This window comes from Lithobates pipiens, unplaced genomic scaffold, assembly GCF_037356315.1.
Source record: "Lithobates pipiens isolate NorthernLeopardFrog02 unplaced genomic scaffold, aLitPip1_a1.2 Scaffold_18, whole genome shotgun sequence".
Lineage (NCBI taxonomy): Eukaryota > Metazoa > Chordata > Amphibia > Anura > Ranidae > Lithobates > Lithobates pipiens.
In genome coordinates, this window is record NW_027507758.1 from 241452031 (window position 1) to 241476629 (window position 24599).

At 42.1% G+C, this 24599-nt stretch overlaps 1 protein-coding gene across 4 annotated transcripts in view; it reads right to left on the minus strand.

Annotated features, from left to right (window-relative positions):
• PCMT1 (protein-L-isoaspartate (D-aspartate) O-methyltransferase) overlaps positions 1-24599 on the minus strand; it is a 90541-nt gene that overhangs the window by 34214 nt on the left and 31728 nt on the right. For all 4 annotated transcript variants that reach the window (XM_077486737.1, XM_077486735.1, XM_077486736.1 and 1 more), the window contains exons 3-4: positions 16933-16964; positions 2953-3057 (exon numbers count right to left, since the gene is read on the minus strand). In XM_077486737.1, the coding sequence (XP_077342863.1) occupies positions 2953-3057; positions 16933-16964 (137 nt within the window). The remainder of the gene's footprint in view (positions 1-2952; positions 3058-16932; positions 16965-24599) is intronic.

A 24599-nucleotide genomic window follows, 5' to 3' on the forward strand; every position in this document is an offset into this window, starting at 1 on the left:
AAGGAGATAAGGAAAAAGAAAATACAATATACAATATTGAAATATATCTTAACATATCTATGTTCTTAATGTGTCCGTTGGGAGGAGAAAAGCTCTCCCTCCAAGGGTATATGAGCCACTGTCAACTGCCCGGTGTACACCGAGCTGCTGAGGGTAGCAAGAGAGGGTGCAAGGAACTTCCCTGCAGAACACCAAGAGACAATCATATAATTAAATATTTCAAGCTAAAAATAAAAATGTAAGATTAAGGCAACCCCAGAGACAAAGTAGAGAAGAGAGAGAAAAAAAAAAGTTATAATAAAGTGCCTAAATTATTAGGAACATTTCTTAAATAAGATTATGATAAAAATATTGATTGGAAGTCAGAGAAAAAAACTTGGTAGTAGCCATTCTGTTGAAAAGGCAAGATAGTAGCCTCAGTACAGGTGTTTATCAGTCCATAGTGTCAGCCAGATCTGGATCCCGAGGTGGAGATTGTATGCGACTTCTTTTCTGTGGATTGTAGTCTTCTTCTCTTCTGGAAGCAGAGGAGGGAGTATCAGCATATGAGGATGATTTTTGGCGAGTGTCCGCGGCATTTCTTGATGTGTTTATCATCCCTAGTTTCTGTAAAGTAGTTTGCAGGTCCTTAGCTGTTCGGCACATATATTTGCGACTTTGGAAAGTAAAACACACTGAGAAAGGAAAGCCCCATTGGTAGATTATGTCATTTCGCTGTAATATTTGCAGTAGTGGTTTCAGGGTTCTTCTTTTGTTGATTGTAATTTTTGAGAGGTCTGTGAATAATTGATATTTATGACCCTGGAAAATTAGGGGATCTTTATTTCTAGCTGTATTAAGCAGTAATTCCTTAGTGCGGTAGAAATTCAATTTTGCGATAATGTCACGGGGAGGACCATCTGTTTTCTTTGGTGCTAGGGCTCTATGAACCCGGTCCATTTCAAGACGCTCTAGTGCAGTGATGGCGAACCTTGGCACCCCAGATGTTTTGGAACTACATTTCCCATGATGCTCCACTACACTGCAGAGTGCATGAGCATCATGGGAAATGTAGTTCCAAAACATCTGGGGTGCCAAGGTTCGCCATCACTGCTCTAGTGGGATAGCTGGTTGTAATTCTTGAAAAAGTGCAGTAATAGCACCGTTTAAATCAGTCACAGATTCGGGTATTCCTCCAATACGTATATTGGAGCTATTGGAGCGTCTTGCACGATTTTCTAAATCCTCCAATTTGGATTGTAATATGTCATTTTCCTCTTTAAGAAAATCAATTTCTGAGGCAATGTTAGATGTATAATTTTTCAGATCGTCTGCTCTAATTTCCAGTGCTGATGTATACTGACCAAGCTCTCTCATTTCTTTAGTAAGTTTTGTGGTGATGGTATCTGCAGTGGATTTGAGTGATTTTTGAAGCAGATTTTCTATTTGTTTCAGCGTTACAGGAGGGGATAAGTCTTTTTGTGTGGAAAGTTCTAAATTCTCCAGAACTGACATTTTTCTCAGGTATTTGGTTAGACAGACTATGTGCCTTTAATGAGAGAACATCTTTATGTAAAGCAGCAGAAGGGGCTGTCTGTTTGTTCTCCTCACTGTGTCTCCCCTCAGAGGGGGAGGGTTTCAGTGCCATACTGCTGCATGTATGAGGCGGCGCTTTCTTGTTAATTTTCTGCCTCATGAGTCTCCTCTGACCCCCCCAAATGTCACCTATGTAAGGTAGGGATATCCATCTATCTTTGATATTATATATGTGCGGAGGGTCAAGTTACCTCCGCCGTTATATGGCTCCGTTGTCCTGCTGAGAATGGAGCTCTAAGCCAGCATTACCTCTCGGCTCGGCTCCGCCTTCTCCCTCCGCAGACAACCTAATTTCATCACCTACTGTGCTCACTCTCCGCTTCCCACTGTCACTTGTAAACACAGAAATATGTGGTCAGCCAATCCCCTTCAGTTTTAGTCACCTAAATCTTCCCCTTGATACAGGTAATATAACTGCAAAGAGTATTATGGAAGGAATTATATATTATTGCATGCATGGAAGCTACCTAGGTACTTATATAGAGGTGGCGTGTCTAAAAAGCATCATGTGTTTGCTAGGATATGACAGAGGAAATGGGGACTCTGAAGCCTTCTGATTATTGTATTATTTTGCATATACTCTGCTGGGTTTGTCATCTGTGAGCTGGAACAAAAAAAAAAAAAAAAAAAAAAAAAAAACACTACACTATGGAAAAAAAAAAAAGGCTTTGGACAAAAAGTTTGTTTGAATAAATATATGCACTTGAATGAGATCACACACACACCTGTGCGCACAAAGTAAAAGCAGCACACATTACACATTGTTAGGCACACAGCTAACCCCTTTAGTACAGTGTATTATCAGTGATCACTGTATTAGTGTCACTAGTGACATTAGTGTCAGTTAGTGACCCTCTGAGATAGTGCCCGTTTGTGACAGATTGCCCGCCACCCTATTACAGTCACACATACAAGTCACTGATCATCACCATTATAATACAGCATCTATAGTTGCCTAAATTCCAGTACAAATACCATCATTTGTAGACACTACATCTTTCCCATAAGCCAATATATGAATAAATGTTTTTACTTATTGGATATGTTTTATAACAGAATAGAATTTATTTTATTTTATTTAAATAAAAAAAAATAAAAAAAATAAAAAAAAAAGAACAGTGGTGATTACCACCAAAAGAAAACGATTTGCGTGAAAAAAAATTACATAAAATGTAATTTGCGTACAGTGTTGCATGACAGCGATATTGTCAGTTAAAGTAGTACAGTGCTGAATAACAAAATATGTTTGTCATTAAGGGGGTACAACCTTTCAGAGGGCAAGTGGTTAAACAGAAGTGGCCAGAAGTGTGCGACCTGTGGTGCGATGTAACACTTTGTAATCAGCCATTCTCAGCCAGCCAAAATCACAAAAATTACCATTCTTGCAAAGCAGGCAGTTAGAATTCCACTTCCAGATCCTACATCTAGAGCTTTGGCACCTTCATGTAACTGGTCGTGGAGGAGTTCTAATGCATATGCATGCTACAATAAAGAAAAAAATGACAATGTCAGACGTGCAGAGAGGTTTGAGCAACAGTTATACCAGTGACATTTCTCTTCATAAAAACAGTCCATTAAACACAATGTCAACTGAAAAGATGTCATACAACATATTCATCCGTCAATATAGATTAGGTGTTTATGTTTTATACTAAACTGGCATTTTTAAATGCATTTCTCTTTATTTGAATTTTGGCTCCCAAAGCAGAATTTCCTTACTCAAAGACATTCAAAAAGTAATCAGCTTAGGGCAGACATTACAATTCAATACAGGAGGGATCAGAGGGCCCTGCTCGTTAGAGCTTACAATCTAGAAGGGAGGGTCAAGTGGAACAAAGGGTACTAGCTGTGGAGGATGAGCAGATGGACAAAATAAAAATAGTGTTATTAAGTGTGGGTAGGATAGGCTTCTCTGAAGAGGAGGGTTTTCAGGGATTGTATAAAAGCTAATAGAGTAGGAGATCGATTGGAGTTCCATAGGCTTGGATAGGCTTTGAATAAAGTCCTGGAGACAAGCATGGGAGGAGGGGATGAGAGAGCTAGAGAGCAGGAGGTCTTGAGAAGAACAAAGAGAACGATTAGGTTGGTATCTTGAGACTAGGTCAGTGATGTAGCTGGGGGCAGAGTTGTGGATTGCTTTGTAGGTAATTAGTATTTTGAATTTCATTTGTTGGGTGAGCGGAAGCCAGTGGAGGGACTGACAGAGGAGTAGCAGGAGACAGAGCGGTTGGTAAGGTGGAAGAGTCTGGCAGCAGCATTCATGATGGAGTGAAAGAGGGATAGAGTATGCAGAGGAAGGCCAATGAGGAGTGAGTTGCAGTAATGGAGGCGAGAGATGACCATGGAGTGAATTAAGAGCTTTGTTGTGTCATTGGTAAGAAAGAGGCTTATTTTGGAGATGTTCCAGAGGTTGAGGCGGCAAGATTTGGACAGTGCTTGGACATGAGGCTTAGGTTAGTTTCTAGGCAGCTTTGTTTAGAGGCATTTCAAGCAGCAAACACTTCTAAAGGTTTTTCATTTTTGGGCATTTTGAAAAAAATAAAAAATTTTTTCAAATGCTTCTAAACGCATCAAAACTGAAGTTTTAAACGTGGGTTACTATCTGTTAAGTTAAATTGTTCAGGAGAGGTTGTAAAAAAGTCCCGTGTACATGACACCTTAAGCCCCATACACACTATCAGATTATCTGCTTAGTTTTTCCTTCAGATTTACCAAAAGCATGTAGTAGAAGGGCCTGCCTGATTGCATACACATTGAAACTCCTAAGGTTTGTCCTCATATTATATTGTTTTGGTAAATCTGAAGGAAAAAGTCAGCAGATAATCTGATAGTGTGTATGGGGTTTTATAGTACAATTTTTCAAGAATTTGTCTCAGAAGGCTCTCGGTGAAAATCTATAGTAACAGACTGTGCATGAGTACTTAAGTTCAGGGAAGGCAAAGGAAACAAGGGCATCTAAAGTGTGATTGTAACGGTTCTTTTTTTTCCTATAAAACCTAACATTCTTACCTGATTTGCACAGGTCAGCTCGGATCCTCCTCTTCTCGGGTCCCTAGCCACTTCTCCTGGCCCCACCCTCCCGTTTAGTGCCCCCACAGGAAGCAGCTTGCTATGGGGGCACCTGAGCTGAGTCACAGCTCCCTGTGTCTATTCAGACACAGAGCCCTGACCCGTCCCCATCCCACCCCTCTCTCCCCTGATTGGCTAGCTGACTGATTGACAGCAGGGGGAGCTAAATGGCGCCGAAGCTGTCTCAGCCATTCAGGAAGGAGAGTCTTAGGCAGCTGAGACATTTGTGGACATCACTGGACAGAGGGGGACCTCATAAGTATTAGGGGTGCTGGGACAACTGCTGCACAGGTTTTTAATCTTAACCACTTAACAACCGGCCCAGAGCCGATTAACGGCTTCAGGGCGGTTGTTTAACTCTGAGGCCATTAATGGCCTCCCAGAATTCTGCTCTCGCGCCGCCCCCCTGGGGCGCGCACACGAGAGCATCCGTGACCACTGGGTCCGCAGGACCCGGCGCATCACGGATCACGGTAAACAGCCGCTCATCGCGGCCGTTTACCACGTGATCGCTCCGTCAAATGACGGAGTGATCACTTGTAAACAAACCGGCGTCATGTTCCTACCTCCCGTCTCTGTACCGATCAGTACAGCGGAGGGGAAAGAGTTCGGTGTCAGCAGCGCTGTGGGCTGCATCTGCAGTGCTCACATCGCTGCTCACCGACAATTAACCCCTCAATTCCCCGCCAATACTCTGCAATACCCCACCATAAATTGTCATACTCAGCCATACTCCGATACCCGGCAATACGCAGCCATAGACGCCCCGCCCTCCGGTGCTTCTACCAACTCGCCAATACAATCAAAGCCAGAATCTTTTTTTTTTTTTTTTTACATTTTTATTTCAGGCTTCCCAGCCTAGAGGTGAGATGCAGGGTCTTATTGACCCCATGTCTCACTGTAAAGAGGACCTGTCATCCTATATTCCTATTATAAGGGATGTTTACATTCCTTGTAATAGGAATAAAAGTGATAAAAAAATTATTTTTGGGGAAAAAAATGTCAAACTAAAATAAAGTAAAATGAACAATAAAAAAATAAATAAATAAATTAAAGCGCCCCTGTCCCCATGTACTTGCATGCAGAAGTGAATGCATACGTAAGTCCTGCCCATATATGAAAACCACACATGTGAGGTATCGCCGTGAACGTTAGAGCGAGAGCAATAATTTTAGCCCTAGACCTCCTCTGTAACTCAAAACATGTAACCAGTAAAAAAAAATTAAGCGTCGCCTATGGGGATTTTTAAGTAGCGACGTTTGGCGCCATTCCACGGGCATGTGCAATTTTGAAGAGTGACATGTTAGGTATCTATTTATCTATAACTTCATCTTTCACATTATGCAAAAACTGGGCTAACTTTACTGTTTTTTTTTTTTTTTTAAGCACAAAACTGTTTTTTCCCCCAAAAAAACGCGTTCGAAAAAATTGCTGCGCAAATACCATGCGAGATAAAAATTTGCAACGACCACCATTGTATTCTCTAGGGTCTTTGCTATAAAAAAATATATATATATTATGTTTTGGGGTTCTATGTAATTTTCTAGCAAATAAATTATGATTTTTACATGTAGGAGAGAAATGTCAGAATTTGCCTGGGTGCTCCAGAACGCCTGATGGCGCTCCGTGCATGTTGGGCCTCTGTATGTGACCGTGCTGTGTAAAAGTCTCACACGTGGTATTGCCATACTCGGGAGTAATAGCAGAATGTGTTTTGGGGTGTAATTTGTGGTATGCATATGCTGTGTATGAGAAATAACCTGATAATATGACAATTTTGTGGAAAAAAAAAAAAAAAAAAAAGGGAAAAAAAAATATCTTGATTTTGCAAAGAATTGTGGGAAAAAATGACAACTTCAAAAAACTCACCATGCCTCTAACTAAATACCTTGGAATGTCTTCTTTCCAAAAAGGGGTAATTTGGGGGGTATTTCTAAGTTTCTGGCATGTTAGGGTCTCAAGAATTGAATAGGCCGTCAGTACTTCAGGTGTGATCAATTTTCAGATATTGGCACCATAGCTTGTGGACGCTATAACTTTCACAAAGACCAAATAATATCCACCAATTTGTACTTATTTTTACCAAAGATATGTAGTGGTATAAATTTTGGCCAAAATTTATGAAGAAAAAATTACTAATCTGCTAAATTTTATAACAGAAACGAAGAAAAATAAATTTTTCTTTTACACAATTTTCGGTCTTTTTTCTTTTATAGCACAAAAAAAAAACCCAGCGGTGATTAACCACTTGCCGACCAGCGCGCAATGATGTACGTCGAGAGAATGGCACGGGCAGGCAAATGGGCGTACATGTACGTCCCTTTAAATGTGCCGCCCTGCGCATCCCTTTAAATGCGCCGCGCTCCCGCGTGCTGGTCGGGACCTCCGTGAGTCCGGTCGCGGGACCCGCGGCCTCGATTGCCGCGGGCATCCCCGCGATCGTCTCACGGAGCGGCCGAATGAAGAAATGCCGTGGAAAACAACATTTCTCCATTCTGCCTAGCAACTAGTGACGCTCCATGTGATTGGAGCAGAGATCAGTGTTCACTAAATGAAAGCCCAACCCCCCCACAGTTAGTAACACACCCCTAGGAACACTTAACCTCTACACTGCCACCCACTGGTTAACCCCTTCACTGCCAGTGTCATTTACACAGGAATCACTGCATTTATATAGCAGTGATTATTGTATAAATGACAATGGTCCCAAAAACGTGTCAAAAATGTCCAATGGGTCCCCCACAATGTCGCAGTCACAATAAAAATCGCTGATCGCCGCCATTACTAGTAAAAAATAAATAAAAAATTAATAAAAATGCTCTAAAACTATCCCTATTTTGTAAACGCTATAACTTTTGCGCAAACCAATCAATAATCGCTTATTGCGATTTTTTTTAACCAAAAATATGTAGAAGAATACGTATCGGCCTAAACTGAGGGAAAAAAAATGTTTTTTTATATATTTTTGGGGGATATTTATTATAACAAAAAGTAAAAAATAATGCGTTTTTTTTTAAATTGTCACTCTATTTTTGTTTATAACGCAAAAAATAAAAACCGCAGGGGTGATCAAATACCACCAAAAGAAAGCTCTATTTGTGGGAAAAAAAGGACGTCAATTTTGTTTGGGAGCCATGTCACCCGGCCGCGCAATTGTCAGTTAAAGCGACGCAGTGCCGAATCGCAAAAAGTGGTCTGGTCTTTGACCAGCAAATTGGTCCGGTCTGAAAGTGGTTAAATACCACCAAAGGAAAGCTCTATTTGTGTGAAAAAAAGGAAAAAAAAAATCATATGGGTACAGTGTTGCATGACTGAGTAATTGTCATTCAAAATGTGAGAGCACCAAAAGCTGAAAATTGGTCTGGTTATTAAGGGTGTTTAAAATGGAAGTAAACCCTTCCAAACAACTTTGACCTACAGGTAAGCCTAGATTAAGGCTTACCTGTAGGTCCAAGTAATATCTCCTAAACCTATATGGTTTAGGAGATATTTGCCCGAAAATGGGCACCGCTGTCTACGGCGCATGCGCCGTAGACAGCGGCGCGCAGGCGCACTAAATGCGGCAAGTCCAAGAATGGATTTGCCAAATTTGTCTACTCCCGTGCGCATGCGCGGGAGTGACGTCATCGCGGCTCCGGCGAATGGCAGCGTCGGAGCTCCGAGACGCGACTCCCGTGCGCATGCGCGGGAGTGACGTCATCGCGGCTTCTTCGCTGTCATTCGTCGGAGCTGCGAGAGACGCCACAACCAAGATGGATGCGGCGGACTACAGGTAACAGCGGCGACTTCGCTGGCTCCTGTGTCAGGTAAGTGACACATAATGAGCTACTATGCGATGCATAGTAGTCCATTATGCTTTACCTTTGCAGGGAAAAAAAGAGGAAGTAAACCCATCAGGGTTTACTTCCTCTTTAAGTGCCCAGTGGTCAAGTGGTTAATGCAAGAAGGGGAGGAGGGACGGTGGGTTTCAAATTATATGGTTCAAAAAATGGAATGGAATATATTTTAAAAAATGAATGAAAGTAACAAAGGTCCATACACGGATATATGTGCATATATCAAAGAAATGTCCACTTCTCCAATATGTCATATCATAGACCTTCTGCCTTTACAACCCATTTAAGATTTAATTGAAGTACACAAATGGAATTTATTTTGTAGCCTCCTAGTCAGTGTCAAAGAGGCAGCGGACGCAAAAACTGCAGCTTGATCCACTTTGACAATCATCCTATTATAGGTCATGTCAGATTAGTGATCCTATAACCCTAGCAGCAAATTGGCAGAAACAGTCCCACTAACCTTCTTGTACAATGTTGCTCACTTCCAGGATGAAGCACTACAAAATCTCACAAAAGAGAGCAATACCTTATTAGTGATCCTGTTCTTTGCAACTTGCCCCCCTCAATGGAGATTTTACATTCTACAAATGCTACCAAGCAGGAACATAATAAACTTGTGTTCATGCTAATAACATTTTATCATAAAATCAACACATGGAAAGAGATGTAAATAGATTTCATATAAAAATGCATTGAAGAAAAACAATGCATAATCTAAAAAATAAAAATCTTTACACTTAAATTGATCGCAAAAACATTCAATGCGTTTTCGGAGGCAAGAATACTCTATCATCAGGGCATTTCCTCTTGCATTATTTTCACCCCCCCTCTTACTCTGGCAGGGGTTGACAAATTTGCTTGGAATCTAGGAGCCAGCTTAAAAAGTTAGGAGCCAGGTCCGTGACGGCGATCCGGACCTGTCCCTGGCCTGACATGGAGACGAGTGAGGGGAAGATAGCAGCGCAGCGCCGTCGCCGCCCCCCCCCCCCCCCCCCCCAAGTCATTGCCCATAGCTCTTAGAGGGACATTTTATTTATTTTTTTCAAATGACAATTTTTTTTTCAATTGCATTTTAGTGTAAATATGAGATCCGAGGTCTCTCTGACCCCAGATCTCATATTTAAGAGGACCTGTCATGCTTTTTCTATTACAAGGGATTTTTACATTCCTTGTAATAAGAATAAAAGTGACACAACGTTTTTTTTAAAAGAACAGTGGGGAAAAAAAAAAAAAAAAAAAAGTTAAAATAAGAAGAAAAAATAATAATTTTTAAACGCGCCCTGTCCTGCCTGCATATAAAATCGGTGTTCGAACCACACATAGGAGGTAGCGCCGTGATCGGTAGAGCGAGAGCAATAATTCTAGCCCCAGACCTCCTCTGTAACTCAAAACGTGCAACCTGTAGAATTTTTTTAAACGTCGCCTATGGAGATTTTAAAGGGTAAAAGTTTGTCGCCATTCCATGAGCGGGTGCAATTTTGAAGCGTGACATGTTGGGTATCAATTTACTCGGCGTAACATTATCTTTCACAATATAAAAAATAATTGGGCTAACTTTACTGTTGTCTTATTTTTTTATTAACTAAATTATTTTTCCCAACAAAAGTGCGCTTGTAAGTCCGCTGCACAAATATGGTGTGACAGACAGTATTGCAACAACCACCATTTTATTCTCTAGGGTGTTAGAATAAAAAATATATATAAGGTTTAGGGGGTTCTAAATAAATAAAGGGAAGAAGAGGCAGGTAATATAAAACACTCAGAGGAAGCTTCATTAGCATTGCTGGTTTGTCATACCAACGGCGACCACAAGAGGGCGCCAGATTCCATAAGGAATCATAGGACCGCAGAAGGCCTCAAAGCCGCGGCCTAAATTTTCGGCCGCCGGCGGAACGGCCCGAGGCGATCACGCTGGGGGGGTCCACAGAGACAGGATACCCCCAGCTGTGCTGCCCCAGGAGCGAGGTCGCTATTTCTAGTCGCCAATGCGACCTGGCGCCCGGGTTTTGTCGAGCCCTGTACTCTGGTATACCATTATCCACCGTTTTAATGAGTGTCTCATTCAATTAATGACAGCACTGCCACAGCAGGTTTTTTACCTTTATGCATAGTATATGCAGGATGGCAAAAAACCTTCAACTTTTAAATATCAATAAATTACCTGGTCACGTCTGTCACTAACCACAGTACATCAATGCAGCAAAATAACTTTTTTTGCTTTCAACACATCAATTTCAGGGATGACATGTAACTTCATGCATAATAAATCCCACTATTATAATCAATGTTTTTCTGTTTACTTTACCTGTCAGTGGCCATGCCATTATCTATCTATATCCACACACACAAAAAATAAACTTGTGCCCATGCATGTGTGGCAAACATACATTTTTTTCATAAACTGGCACATACGGAGGTTGTGTGTGTATTATATATATTTGGTGTGACCACCGTTTGCTTTCAAGCAGCATCAATTCCTCTGGGTACCCTTGCACACAGTTTGAGGGAACTCAGCAGGTAAGTTGTTCCAAACATCTTTGAGAACTAACCACAGTTCTTCTGTAGATGTAGGCTGCCTCAAATCCTTTGGTCTTTTCATATAATCCCAAAAAGACTTGATGTTAACATTAGGGCTCATGGGAGCCAAATCATCACTTACAGTACTCCTTGTTCTTTACACTGAAGGTAGTTCTTAATGACATTGGCTGTATGTTTGGGGTTGTTGGCCTGCTGCAGAATACTAGAGGTCGACCGATATGGGTTTTTCTCTGGCCGATGCCGATATTTAGAAATCATGGCGGCCGATAGCCGATATATAATGCCTATTTTTTTGGGCCGATATGTTAGGCCGATTTTATTTTATTTATTTTTTTCCTTTTTTATTTATTATTATTTTTTTTAATCCCCCTTGATCCAACACACCTTTCCCACTGGGGCGTTTTTCAGGCGCTTTTGGGCTAAAAATAGCGCCTGTAAAGTGCCTGCAAAATGGCTCCCCTGCAGTCTGTGTGAAAGACAGAGTGCTTTCACACTGAGGCGATGCGCTGGCAGGATCTTAAAAAAAAGTCCTGCAAGCAGCACGTTTGGAGTGGTGTATACCGCTCCTCCACCACTCCTGCCCATTGATATGAATGGGCACCACTGCCGAAGCGCATGCAATGCGATTTGGCAGCAGTGCTTCATGGGCGCATTTAACCTCTTCCTTGGCCGCTAGCTGGGTTAGATGGGCCCCACTAGCAGCCAAATAGCACCGCTAAAATGATGGTAAAGAGCCGCTAAAACTTGCGTTTTACCATCAACGCCTGCCCGCTCCAGTGTGAAAGCAGCCTTCATAAGTGATACAGAAAATTTCTTACATTTAAACATTTATTAAACAAAACAAACCTCCAATCAGTTTACTTGTATGTATGATTTAGATAAAAAAAAAAAAAAAAAAAAAAAAAAAAACCCTATATATTAAATAAAAACAGGTAGTCAAAACTTTTGGACGAAAAAAAAAAAAAATGGGCTAACTTTACTGTTTTTATTTTATTTTTATTTTTTTAAATAGTGTATTTTTTTTCCCCAAAAAAATGCATTTGAAAGACCTCTGTGCAAATGCCGTGTGAAAAATATTGCAACAACCGATATTTTATTCCCTAGGATCTCTGCTAAAAAAATATATATTATTTTTGGGGGGTCTAAGTCATTTTCTGGCAGAAAATACAGGATTTTTACTTGTAAGCAACAAGTGTCAGAAAAGATTTAGTCTTTAAATGGTTAAACTGAGAACTCTACACACAGAGATGACTTCATTCATTCAAGTGTAAACATTGTATCTTTCTGTTGTTTTCTTGGCAGCCTGCCCAGAGAGGAGGAAAGGCGTTTCTATGACGACTCAGGCAACTTACACTGACTTCTATTACAGAAGTCATTTCAAAGTCCCACTGCAGTTCTAAATCGGCTTTTTATCAACACAATCGGCCGATGCCGATTAATTAAAAAACGGCAAATATCGGCCGATATATCGGCCGGCCGATATATTGGTCGACCTCTACAGAATACTTTTGGGGCCAATCCCTGATGGTATGGTAGGATGGATAAAGATCTGCCTGTATTTCTCAGCATTGAGAACACCATTAATCCTGACCAAAGCTCCAACTCCATTTGCAGAAATGCAGCCCCAAACTTGCAAACAAACTTTCTCCTGCTACAGCCAAATCATTAAAATTTTGACTCATCAGTCCAGAGCACCTACTGCCATTTTTCTCCACTCCAGTTCCTAGGTTTTTCTGCATAGCTGAGTCGCTTAGCCTTGCTTCCATGTTCTATGCAGACACAGAAGGATTTGAGGCAGCCTACACTCTTGTACTGGTCACTGGAAGTTCAACATGGCACTTCATGGCAAAGAAAGGATATTAAACAAAATAAATTGTTGATTTACTTAAAGATGGCCTAGGCCAGTGATGGCGAACATTGGCACCCCTGATGTTTTGAAACTACATTTCCCATGATGCTCATCCACTCTGCAGTGTAATGGATTATCATGGGAAATGTAGTTCCAAAACATCTGGGGTGCCAAAGTTCGCCATCACCGGCCTAGGCTATAAGAAAATTGCCAAGACCCTGAAAAAGAGCTGCAGCAAGGTAGCCAAGACCATACAGCGGTTTAACAGGGCAGGTTCCACTCAGAACAGGCCTCGCCATGGTCAACAAAAGAAGTTGAGTGCACATGCTCAGTATCATATCCAGATGTTGTCTTTGGGAAATAGATGTATGAGTGCTGCCAGCATTGCTGCAGAGGTTGAAGGGGTGGGGGGTCAGCCTGTCACCGTTCAGACCATATGCCGCACATTGCATCAAATTGGTCTGCATGGCTGTTGTCCCAGAAAGAAGCCTCTTATAAAAGGTGATGCACAAGAAAGCCTGCAAACAGTTTGCTGAAGACAAGCAAACTAAGGACATGGATTACTGGAACCATGTCCTGTGGTCCGATGAGACCAAGATGAACTTATTTGGTTCAAATGGTGTCAATCGTGTGTGACGGGAACCAGGTAAGGCATACAAAGACAAGTGAGTCTTGCCTACGCTCAAGCATGGTTTTGGGAGTGTCATGGTTTGGGGCTGCATGAGTGCTGCCAGCACTGGGGAGCTACAGTTCATTGAGGGAACATGAAAGCCAACATGTACTGTGACATACTGAAGCAGAACCTGATCCTCCTCCCTTCATAGACTGGGCCGCAGAGCAGTATTCGAGCATGATACTGCCCCCAAATGATACGACCCCAAACACACCTCCAAGACGACCACTGTCTTGCTAAAGAAGCTGAGGGTAAATGTGATGGACTGGCCAAGCATATCTCCAGACTTAAACCCTATTGAGCATCTGTGGGGCATCCTCAAAACAGAAAGTGAAGGAGTGCAAGGTCTCTAACATCCACCAGCTCCACGATGTCGTCATGGAGGAGTGGAAGAGGACTCCAGTGGCAACCTGTGAAGCTCTGGTAAAGGCCATGTCCAAGAGGGTTAAGGCAATGCTGGAAAATAATAGTGGCCACACAAAATATAACACACTTTGGTCCCAATTTGGAAATTTTCACTTAGGGGTGTACTCACTTTTGTTGCCAGCAGTTTGGACATTAATGGCTGTGTGTTGCGTTATTTTGAGGGGACAGCAAATTTATATTGTTAGACCCGCTTTACAGGAGCTACAGCACTAAAAATAGCTCCTGCATAGAGCCTCTCCTGTCTCTCCAGTGTGAAAGCCCGAGGGCTTTCACACTGGAGCAAAGGTATGGAGATAGTGGTGCGCGCTGTACAGAAGGACTAGGATCAGATCACACTAGAAAGGATGAGGTAGCCAGTGGCAATAGCTCCACTGGTAGTAAACAAAGGTATTGGGTAATAGAATTGCACAGGTGGGTATTTAAGATTACTGGAAAAAAATTAAAGATGGTATTGATTATCTGATGTGCAATAAAGTGCTTATTAAAACAAGGTCAGCATAAAAAATATAGGTAAAAAGAATATATGTTTCTGTACACGTAGTGTGTGCCAAAATAGAACGCAGGTGTAGCAGCGAATATTAGTGGTGGTAAACCCACGTGCTAGAACAAAATAAAGTGCTGACATCTCAATGTACAACGTACGGGCTCCTTGGGGGTAGGGACTGATGTGAGTGTGCACTATACAGGGATAAGGACAATTGTAAACACTCACTCAGGTTGAACTAGATGGACTGTTGTCTTTATTCAACCTATGTAACTATGTAATCACAGATATACACAACTGAGTAAAATACATCAAACATCAAAAACGTACAGTTAAAAATGTCCATAAATATTCCCATTCATAAAAAAATTCTGAGGTGCACGGTGTGGTGGTGCTTTGAATTCAAAAAGTAAAAGGTGGTTATACACGAAATTCAATATAAAAGTGCTGCAGGTGGTGGATATCCTGTGCAGTCCTTTCGTGGTAATTATACGGGTGTCCCCTTACCTTACTGCTGTAAGGTAACAGCATAGACTTGTTGACCATCCCCTGTGGTCCTTGGTGACTATCCCCTTTAAGGATCCTAAGGACGTGAAGTCACGCGATTCGTGACGAACACGCGTCGGGACTATCTGCCACCGGAAGTGACGATAATCAAGCTCGCTGCTCTGAGGACATTGCTCCGTTTTCCTTTTGTTTGTGTGAGTACCTGTCTTTATTTTTAATACAATAAATGCTGTTAAAATACTACACTATGGGGCATACCTCCTCTCTTTAAATCCCTATATGGTATACTTGTGAGACTGGTGAAACCCTCCCTCCTGGACACCCTAAAAACTACCCTTAAAGGGGACGTACACGCACTGGGAATAGGCAGGATAGGAACGCCAGCGAGGACCTGGGCTGCCACAGTAGGATCCTTAAAGGGGATGGTCACCAAGGACCACAGGGGATGGTCAACAAGTCTATGCTGTTACCTTACAGCAGTAAGGTAAGGGGACACCCATATAATTACCACAAAAGGACTGCACAGGATATCCACCACCTGCAGCACTTTTATATTGAATTTTGTGTATAAGCACCAGCACTTTACTATTTGGATTCAAAGCACCACCACACCGTGCACCTTAGAATATTTTTATGAATGAGAATATTTATTGACATTTTTAACTATATACGTTTTTGATGTATTTTACTCAGTTGTGTATATCTGTGATTGTACGTTGAGACTTCAGCACTTTATTTTGTTCTAGCATGTGGGTTTACCACCACTAATATTTGCTGCTACACCTGCATTGTATTTTGGCACACACTATGTGTTTTTACCTATGTTTTTTATGCGGATCTCATTTTAATAAGCACTTTATTGCACATCAGATAATCAATACAGTCTTTACATTTTTTCTAGTAATTTTAAATACTCACCTGTGCAATTCTATTACCCAATACCTTTTTTTACTACAAGTAGAACTATTGCCACTGGCTACCTCATCCTTTCTAGTGTGATCTGATCCTAGTCCTTCTGTACAGCGCGCACCACTATCTTCATATCTTTTCTATTTTTTGGGCTCAGACATTTCCCTCAGTGAGTGCCACAGTACGCCAGTTCGTTTTTTGTCTTTGAGTTGGCGCAGGAATACTTACCTTGTCCTTTCACACTGGAACGGTGCGCTGGCAGGATGCTAAAAGTCCTGCAAGCAGCATCTTTGGATTGGTGAAGGAGCGGTGTATACACTGCTCCTGCCCATTGAACCGAATGGGCACGGCTGCTGAACCGCTGGCAAAGTGCCACTGCAGCGGCACTTTGCAGGTCATTTTAACCCTTATTCGGCTGCCAGCGGGGTTTAAAAATCTCCCCACTAGCAGAAAAAAACCCCCACAAGAATGACGGTTAAAAATAGCAGCACTTTACCGCCGACACCCCGTTGTGAAAGGTGCCTGATAAAAACTGTACACTCACCACTTTATATTGTGGCAAAGTGTAATTTCTTCAGTGTTGTCACATGAAAAGATATAATAAAATATTTACAAATCTTTTACTCTTTAATCTTACGCAAAAATTTTATGTCTGCAGAAAAACCCACAGACCAACGGGCCTGCATGGTTCCTAGGTCCTTCTCCTTCACTAGGCAGGAAAAAAAACTGAGGCTGCAGTAGCAGGCTGGGGGGTTGTTACCTAAGGGACCGCCCCTTGGGCGGAACTAGAAAGTTCTTCATGTTATTATATTAACATGTTCTGCCTAGTCCTCTCCTGAAGGTGGCATAACAACCCGATGGTATAAGAAAGGAGCTGTGTCAGTCGGGGAACGCAAGAGAAAAACCTTCTGCCTTTACAACCACTTTAAGCCGCCAATAGCAGACTCAGCCTATCATGCTCTACTTACAACTACCACATTTTTAGTGTACGTACCCACTGAAATAGCAGCTATTAAAATAGTACAAACATTTTAAACAAGCATAATAAATGCATGACACTTACCATGTGTGGCGCACTAATTGTTGCTTGATAACCTATTAGGAAAAAAACAAACATGAAAAGATAATAAGTTGAAATCTTTTATAAGAGATATTGATCAGCATATTTTTAGTCAAGTCTAATCCATGTATCTCATAACAAATGTAGGAGATATATTTAAAAAAAATAGTAGTGGTGCACCAAAATTAAAAATTCAGGATGCACTTGGTCGAAAACCAAAATGGACAGTTTAATTTTAAATACGTTATTTTTTTTTGTTTTTTTAGAAATAGAATATTTGGCTTTTTTTGCATTGAAGTCAATGAGGCACGATCAACCGGGTGTGATCTTTCATTGAGGTCAACGGGATGCAGCATGCGATTATCAGCCCTTTTTCTTTTCCTATCGACAAAACGCAGATAACACTATTTTCGCACAATCATTTTCATCAGCCAATATATCGATGCATCCGCAAAAAATAGAGAAGGCCAGTTTTTACCTATTGTCAATCTACCCAACAGCGCCTTAGTTACATTTTGCATATCTGTTGCCTTCAATTGCTTAGAAGGTTTCACAGAATGCCAATGAAGAACATTACAAATCTCAATTTGTTTTGTGAATAGTCATTCACTTCATCAGGAGAAGATGCTACAAGACAGGGTATCTATAAATGAGAAAAACGGGATAAGATTTTTAAAGTAATGACAATAAAACTGCATATTTATCCACCAGGGGGTGATTGTCAGCCCTAGTGGCAGTTTATAAAAAGGCACACTTACAAATCAGCTTCAAAAGATAAAATAGCAGCACTTCAGGGTGGTAACCGTCAAGGGTGTTAGCCTTATGGGGGAGGGGGCGCAGGAGGATTGACCAGGAGGCACAGGATAGTGCAGATGAAGAAATCAAAGGCTATGCATGCCCTGCACATTGGGTGATTACGTCATGCGTACAAAAGAAGGACATGTGCCTCCATGGGACAGAGGATCATCATAATGGTGCCACGGCATAAAGACATCACCGCTTATCTGCCATGAAACCATTGGGTGCAGTGAAAATGTGAACACATCCATCTGAAATGACCCAAAAGACAAAGAAGAACTAGGGATGCACCGAAATTTCGGCCGCTGAAACACATTGGCCGAAAATGGCCCCTTCGGCAGAAAGCCGAAAGAGAATTTTCACCGATACTGGTGCCGAATATGGGGCGGGGCCTGCCCCCGCCCATCACGGGGATGTCATTCTGTCTTTAGCTCTCCTCCTCCCCTCCCTCCTCACCCATGCTGCAGTCAGCCTGTGGGGTCTCGCTCTAAAGTCCCCCTCTCCACAGCGGTGGCTGCACATGTGTAAATCGGCTGTGCAGGAGCTGGGCACGCTGTTTACTGTGAAAGCAAAGGAGAGGCGTCTAGCAGTGTGTGCTGTGCTCTCTGCCTCCCCCTAGAGTGCAGTACCCAGCATGGAGATTAATGTACAGGAGCTGCAGCTGCCAATTTAAAAAAAGACTGTCTATATAAATGTTTGTATGCCTCTGTGTGTGCGTGTTCTATGTGTGCATGTTTATATGTATGTGTGTATGTTTCTATGTGTGTGTGCCCACATGTAGGTGGTGTGTGTGTGTGTTTTTATATGTGTATGTTTATATGCACTGGTGAGGCACAGGCACGCTACATGACACAGGGCACTGGTAGGCTGCTGGTCAGTGAGGCTGCCTTGATCTCCTGTAGCATGCCTGCAGTCTCTGGCCATCTCCTGTAGCATGCCTACAATATAAGTATTACAATTAAGAAAACAGGAAAATGTAAAAACCATGTGTGTCATTTATATGTTTTAAAATAAAAGAATATTCTTTTTATTTTAACAAATAAAAGTGAGATTATATATACACACACACACACAGATTTTTCAATTTAATCACTCTTAAAGTCCAAGTGTACTTCTACCTCCTTATACAATTTATTACAGGATGCTGGTGTAGATAAGATGGCTATTTTAATAGACACTAGGTTGTCTATTTTAGCTAGAGTTACTGCAATTTCCTTTCTACATATACTATTTTGTTGTACTTCAGAACCTTAAAAAAAAAAAAAAAAGAATGTGTGCTATACTTTGAATGCACAATAATATCCTCCACAATTTGCTATGTAGGCCAATTCAAATTAAGTATTTTCAAAAGATGTCATGCATTAACGCATACCCCATATTTTGAACAAATCACTGACATTCATTATAGGAAAATGGTAAATACAACGTAACAATCTAATGGAGATTAGATACACAATAAACACGCCTTTAAATTCTTTTTTAGGTGTATCTGGGCTGTTTGAATCATTAACTTAAGACTTATTCTCAAATTTAGCCTGTTACTTTAAAGCATGCTCAGGTGTCAGAAAAATGTTTAGTCTTTAAGTGGTTAACCTGACCTCATTTACAGAATAAAGTTCATCCATTTGATCCAAGACCTATATGTTATAATGTTTCCCTTTATCTCCACCCAAGCCATGTTGTCAGAAACTTGGCTGGCTGGCTGTTTTTTTTTTTTTTTTTTACAGCTGTCAGCTTGAGCAGAGAACTCTCGGCACTGAATCGAGAAAATGCTTTTTTTTTTTTTTTTTTAAGATCAGGAGGAGGGTAGAATCCCAATGTCTATTCTTTACGATTAATCGTGCAGCTCTACCTCCTACCTATACCAAGTGAACTGATCATTGTATTAATTTTACAAATACTCTGTTCAACTTTGTCATCTGTTCTGGGATCCAATAGAACACTATGGTCTCTGGAAAAAAATAAAAATTCAGTTGCTACAGGAAATTCATTTGGAAGCAAGGAGTGTGTGCGCGTGTCCTACACCTGTCAGCATTTGTTTCCACAACATTAATCATTACCATTCATTTTTAGAGCTCATAAAATATTTACAAACATACACTGATCAGAGCTAGTGATCAAGCAATAAAAACAAATCAGAAGAAAATGAGAACTTGAAATGAAAAATAATGGAATTGGAGAAATTCACAGGACTGCAGATATGCAATCAAATATAAAAACTCAACAATGTGCAGGAAAGCAGAGTTATTTCTTACCAGTAACTCTGTTTCCAGTAGTCTTCCAGGGCAGCCCTTAAGAGATGGAGATCCTCCTCACACATACAGGAAACACATTACTAATAATTTCTTTAAAAGGCGGTCCCTGGTCAGTCATCAAAGAGAACCAAAGGCAGGAATCTCAAAGACACAACACAACCCCATTAGGTTAAACATTAGGGTGCGATCGTGTTGCCCTGGGAGGCTAATGGAAACAGAGTTACCGGTAAGAACCAACTATTCTTTTCCCCCCCAGTCATTTTCCAGGTCAGCCTTTGAGAGGATAACCAAGTACTCACCAGACTAGGGTGGGACAACAGTTTGGAGGACTTTCCTACCAAAAGCCTGGTCCTGGCTGAATAATATCAGATCCAGTCTATAAATGTTGGACAAAAAGGTAAAGAATCTAGACCAAGTTGCTGCCCTGCAAATTTGCTCCAGGGTAGCTCCTGCCTTCTCCGCCCACGAGGCCACTGAATCCCTTGTTGAATGAGCCCTTAGATCTTTTGCCGGTATTACTTGCATAACTCTGTTGCATTCCAGTATAGCCAACTTGATCCATCTGGCTAGCATTTTCTTGGATGATCGTTTACCTTTTCGTTTTCCAGCGTACATGATGAACAGAGCGTCTGATTCTCTGAAAAATAATTGGTGACTTCAAGGAACTGAAGATAACATCTAGAAGGCTTAATGTTTACTCTGGTATTAGCTGGTGAACTACAAAATGAAGGTAGCATTATATCCTGGGATTTAAGAAAAGATGATGCTACTTTCGGTGTAGATTCCAGATCTGTTTGAAGGACAATTCTGTCATGGTGAATCTTGATAAAAGGTTCTCTGACAGAGCCTGGCGTTCCCCTATACTACGTGCTGTAGTGATTGCTACAAGGAACACAGTTTTGAGTGTCAGGCGTAAAGATGTTTCTTGTAGAGGCTCAAAAGGGGCTTTTGATGATACCCCTCAGTATGACCAACAGATCCCATGTGGGCCATTTTTGTGTCTTGGGTGGTCTGTACTTAGCCAGCGCTCGGCAAAAGGGAGAGACCAACGGGTCTTCTTGTAGTGTCCGTTCTAGATGCATCGGCAGCGCTGCAAACTGGACCTTCAGCGTAATGAGTGATAGAGCTTCATCAGCACCCTGCTGTAGGAACTCAAGAATAGGTCAGTGTATTCATCTTTTGTCTGTTATTTTCAGCACACCATCTGTTAAATTTTCTCCAGGTCTTTCTGTAGATGGACCTGGTGTTCATCTCTTCCTAGAGCTCCGAAGCATCGCCACCACTTTATCTGGGAGTCCTTTTCAAATCTCAAGATGTCTTCCTCAGTAACCAGGCCGCCCATTTGAAACTTCTTGTTTTAGGCCTGTTAAGGGTCCCTGGCACATCAAGTGGTCCCTGCGAGGAAGTAGCCAAGGCTCTTCTGCTGAGAGACTGAGGAGTTGAGAGAACCAGGCTCTCTTGGGCCAATATGGTGCTATCAGTATCAACTTCGTCTGTTCCTGTAGGAATGTTTCCATTATTCAAGGAATCAGATATACTGAAAGCGTAGCACATCTTGAAATCCCACAAGGTTTTAAAGCACATCTATCCTCAGAGGCCGGTCTTGCAGGTTTAGCGAGTAGAAACGCTTCCCCTCTGTGTTTTTCTGGAAAGCAAATAGATCTAGATTTGGTATTCCCCAGCAGGCTGTAATTTCCCCTACCAGCTCTGGGTGTAACTTCCATTCCACTTGGGAGATCTCTTGGTGGCTGAGGAAGTCCGCCACTTGATTGTTTTCCCCCCTTTAGGTGGACCGCTCCCAGCGACAGAAGATTCCCTTCTGTCCGTCAAAAGATCTGGTTAGAGATGTGGCTTGAGGGGCTCCTCATGCCTTTTTGTTCACATAAGCTACTGCCCTGGCGTTGTCCGACAGGATCGGGGTGTGAGAATTTCTTAACTGGATTTGGAAGTGTTCTATGGCTCTGCCTATTGCCATAAGCTCCCTCCAAATCGAAAGACACCAAGGCTTCTTCCAGGGACCACTTCCACTGAGAAGGTTGACCTGCTAAATGGGCTCCCCAACTGCATCCCCTCTTGCCGTTTTCTTTAGGGGCCTTAGTTGATACTAACCCGTTGTACTGCCAGTATCGTTGAGGTCATCAGACCCAGAACCAACAGCTTCCTGATAGATATCAGGAGGATGTTCTGTACAGAACTTGCTCTCTTGGCGAGGCCTTGAATTTTCTCCTCCCATAGGGACGTTTTCTGCTCTATGGAGCTGAGCAGATATCCCGGAAACTGAATGTTCTGAGTAGGACACAGTTTGGATTTTTCAATGTTTAAAAGCCATACAAAATTACTTCAGCCATAGTTGAGCTTCTGCCAGGTCTTTTACCAGCTGTATTTCTGATGGTGCTACAAATAGTAGGTCTTCTAGTTAAAGAGGGATTTCACTGTAAAAAAAAAAAAAAAAAAAAAAAAAAATTATATCGATCTTTCGGCTCTCGGTTGCTGCCGCTGCCATTCTAGGTGAGGGATTCAGGAAGTGAAGCGTTGCGGCTTCACTTCCCGGTACTCTACTGCGCATGCGCGAGTCGCGCAGCGCAATAGGAATGGTCCGCGCTGTCTCTGGGACCCGTGCGTGTCCCAGCAGACAGCGCGCAGGGACAGGAAGAGGCAGACTCCCGTGGGAGTCTATGCCCGGAGGTGGGTGCAAATACCTGTCTTAGACAGGTATCTGACCCCCCCTCCCCCCTGAAAGGTGACAACTGTGACACTGGAGGGGGGAGGGTGCCGATGAGCGGAAGTTCCACTTTAGTGTGGAACCCCGCTTTAAAAAAGGTACTACAGTCAACTGCTTCTGCTAGGACTTTGAAATATCCTCAGTGACGAGGATAGACCAAAAGGAGGAGCCCTGCTTTGGATATTATACTCCTTTACCTCTATCTCCACCACCAACCTCTGGTATCTCTGGGATGCCTCTCGCTTGGGAACATGGAGATGGGCATCCCCGAGATCCGTGGTCCCCATGAAAAGTTCCTAGTTGAACAATATTCTTGACAGAATATGGATTCCATGCAGATTTTTTTTTGTATTGTATCGCTTGGTTTAGAGTTTTTAGATTTAATGAATCAATCAAGACTTCCTGGAAGATTTTTTTGATCACAAAAACGTGAGTAAAAACCCTTTTGGTTTTTTTTCCTCTGGGACTGGAGTAAGGACCTACTGGTTTACCATCTCTCCCAGCAACAATGGGGGGAGCCCTTGGCTTTTTCAGGATCCCTAGGAAGTTTTGTTAATAGAAAGCTCTCTGAAAGATGAATAATTCCAGGGAGTAACCCCTTTGCGATGATTGAGAATAAATTGGTTGGCTGTCATCTTCTGCCATTGAGATAGAAAAGTAGCTAGCCTTCCCCCCTACTGGCGTTGTTGTTTTCAGGTTTAGTTAGATGAGCCAAAAAGAGGAATTCAGCTTCCTCTTCTGACACATCCAATCCTTTTTGGGCTAATCTCTTTTCTTCTTGCGGACGTTCTGTTAGCCCACAAAAAAAACTTTTTCTAGGGCTTCATTTAAGCCTGTTTTCCAAATAAACAGTCTCTGGAAAATGGGAAGTCACATAGCCTCATATATGTGTAGGGTCCCCTGAACAGGTCTTCATCCAAATAGCCCGTCTAGCTGCCATGGCTAGACCTCCTGATCTTGCTGTCAGTTTGACGGACTCTGCGGACGCATCACCTATGTAAGCAACCGCCTTGGAGAGAACCCGTAGAGTCTTCAGAATTTCTTCCCTAGGCGTACCATTTTTTATATGGTCTTGAAGTTGGGAGAGCCAAAACTCCAGGTTTGTTCCCACGCAAGTGGTGGTGAACGCAGGCTTCCGGCTGGCATCACGCGCTTCCCAAGCTTTTTTCAGGATAATGTCGCCCCTCTTGTCCATACAAATCTTTGTGATGCCCCATGTCTTCAAAGACCAACAAGGACTTTTTGGAGACTTGATAGTGGCGCATCCAATTTTGCATTCTTATTCCACACCTTCTGTGGATCGTCACTGAAAGGCAACCGCTTCTTATGAATAGCTGCAAAGAAGGGTTTCTTTTTTGGGTCTGTCCACTCATTCCTCACGATGTCCAACATCACCTGGTGGACCGGGAATACTTTGGACTTTTTCTTGCTTAGACCTTGGTACATCAGGTCATGTTTTGATGGAAGTTCTTTTTCTTCCTCTATTTCCAAAGTCTCATATATAGCCCCCAGTAAGTCCTCTATATCTTCTAGGGACAATTTGTACTTGGGGGTCTTTTTTCTTCAACCTCTTCTTCCAGCTCCAAGTCTGAGCTGTCTGTAGCTACTAAGCCAACCATGCCACTCGTTCCCTCACTGTCTCCTGCGACCCTGAGGCGGCCGACCTTGACAAGGCTATGGGAGAGGAACATCCAGAGAGCTGTTGGAGGTTTTACCTCCGAAATCCATTTTTGAATATCCTTTAAAAAAATAAAAAAAAAAGTAGTAGCCATGTTGTCCATCACGGATCCAAAAGTGTGTGTGTAAATTGCATTCGACTGTTTAGCAAGTTTAACCAATGACGTGTCGTCTTCCGGGGGCCAAGCGGCCTTCAGCCATGGGTACATCTGTCCAAA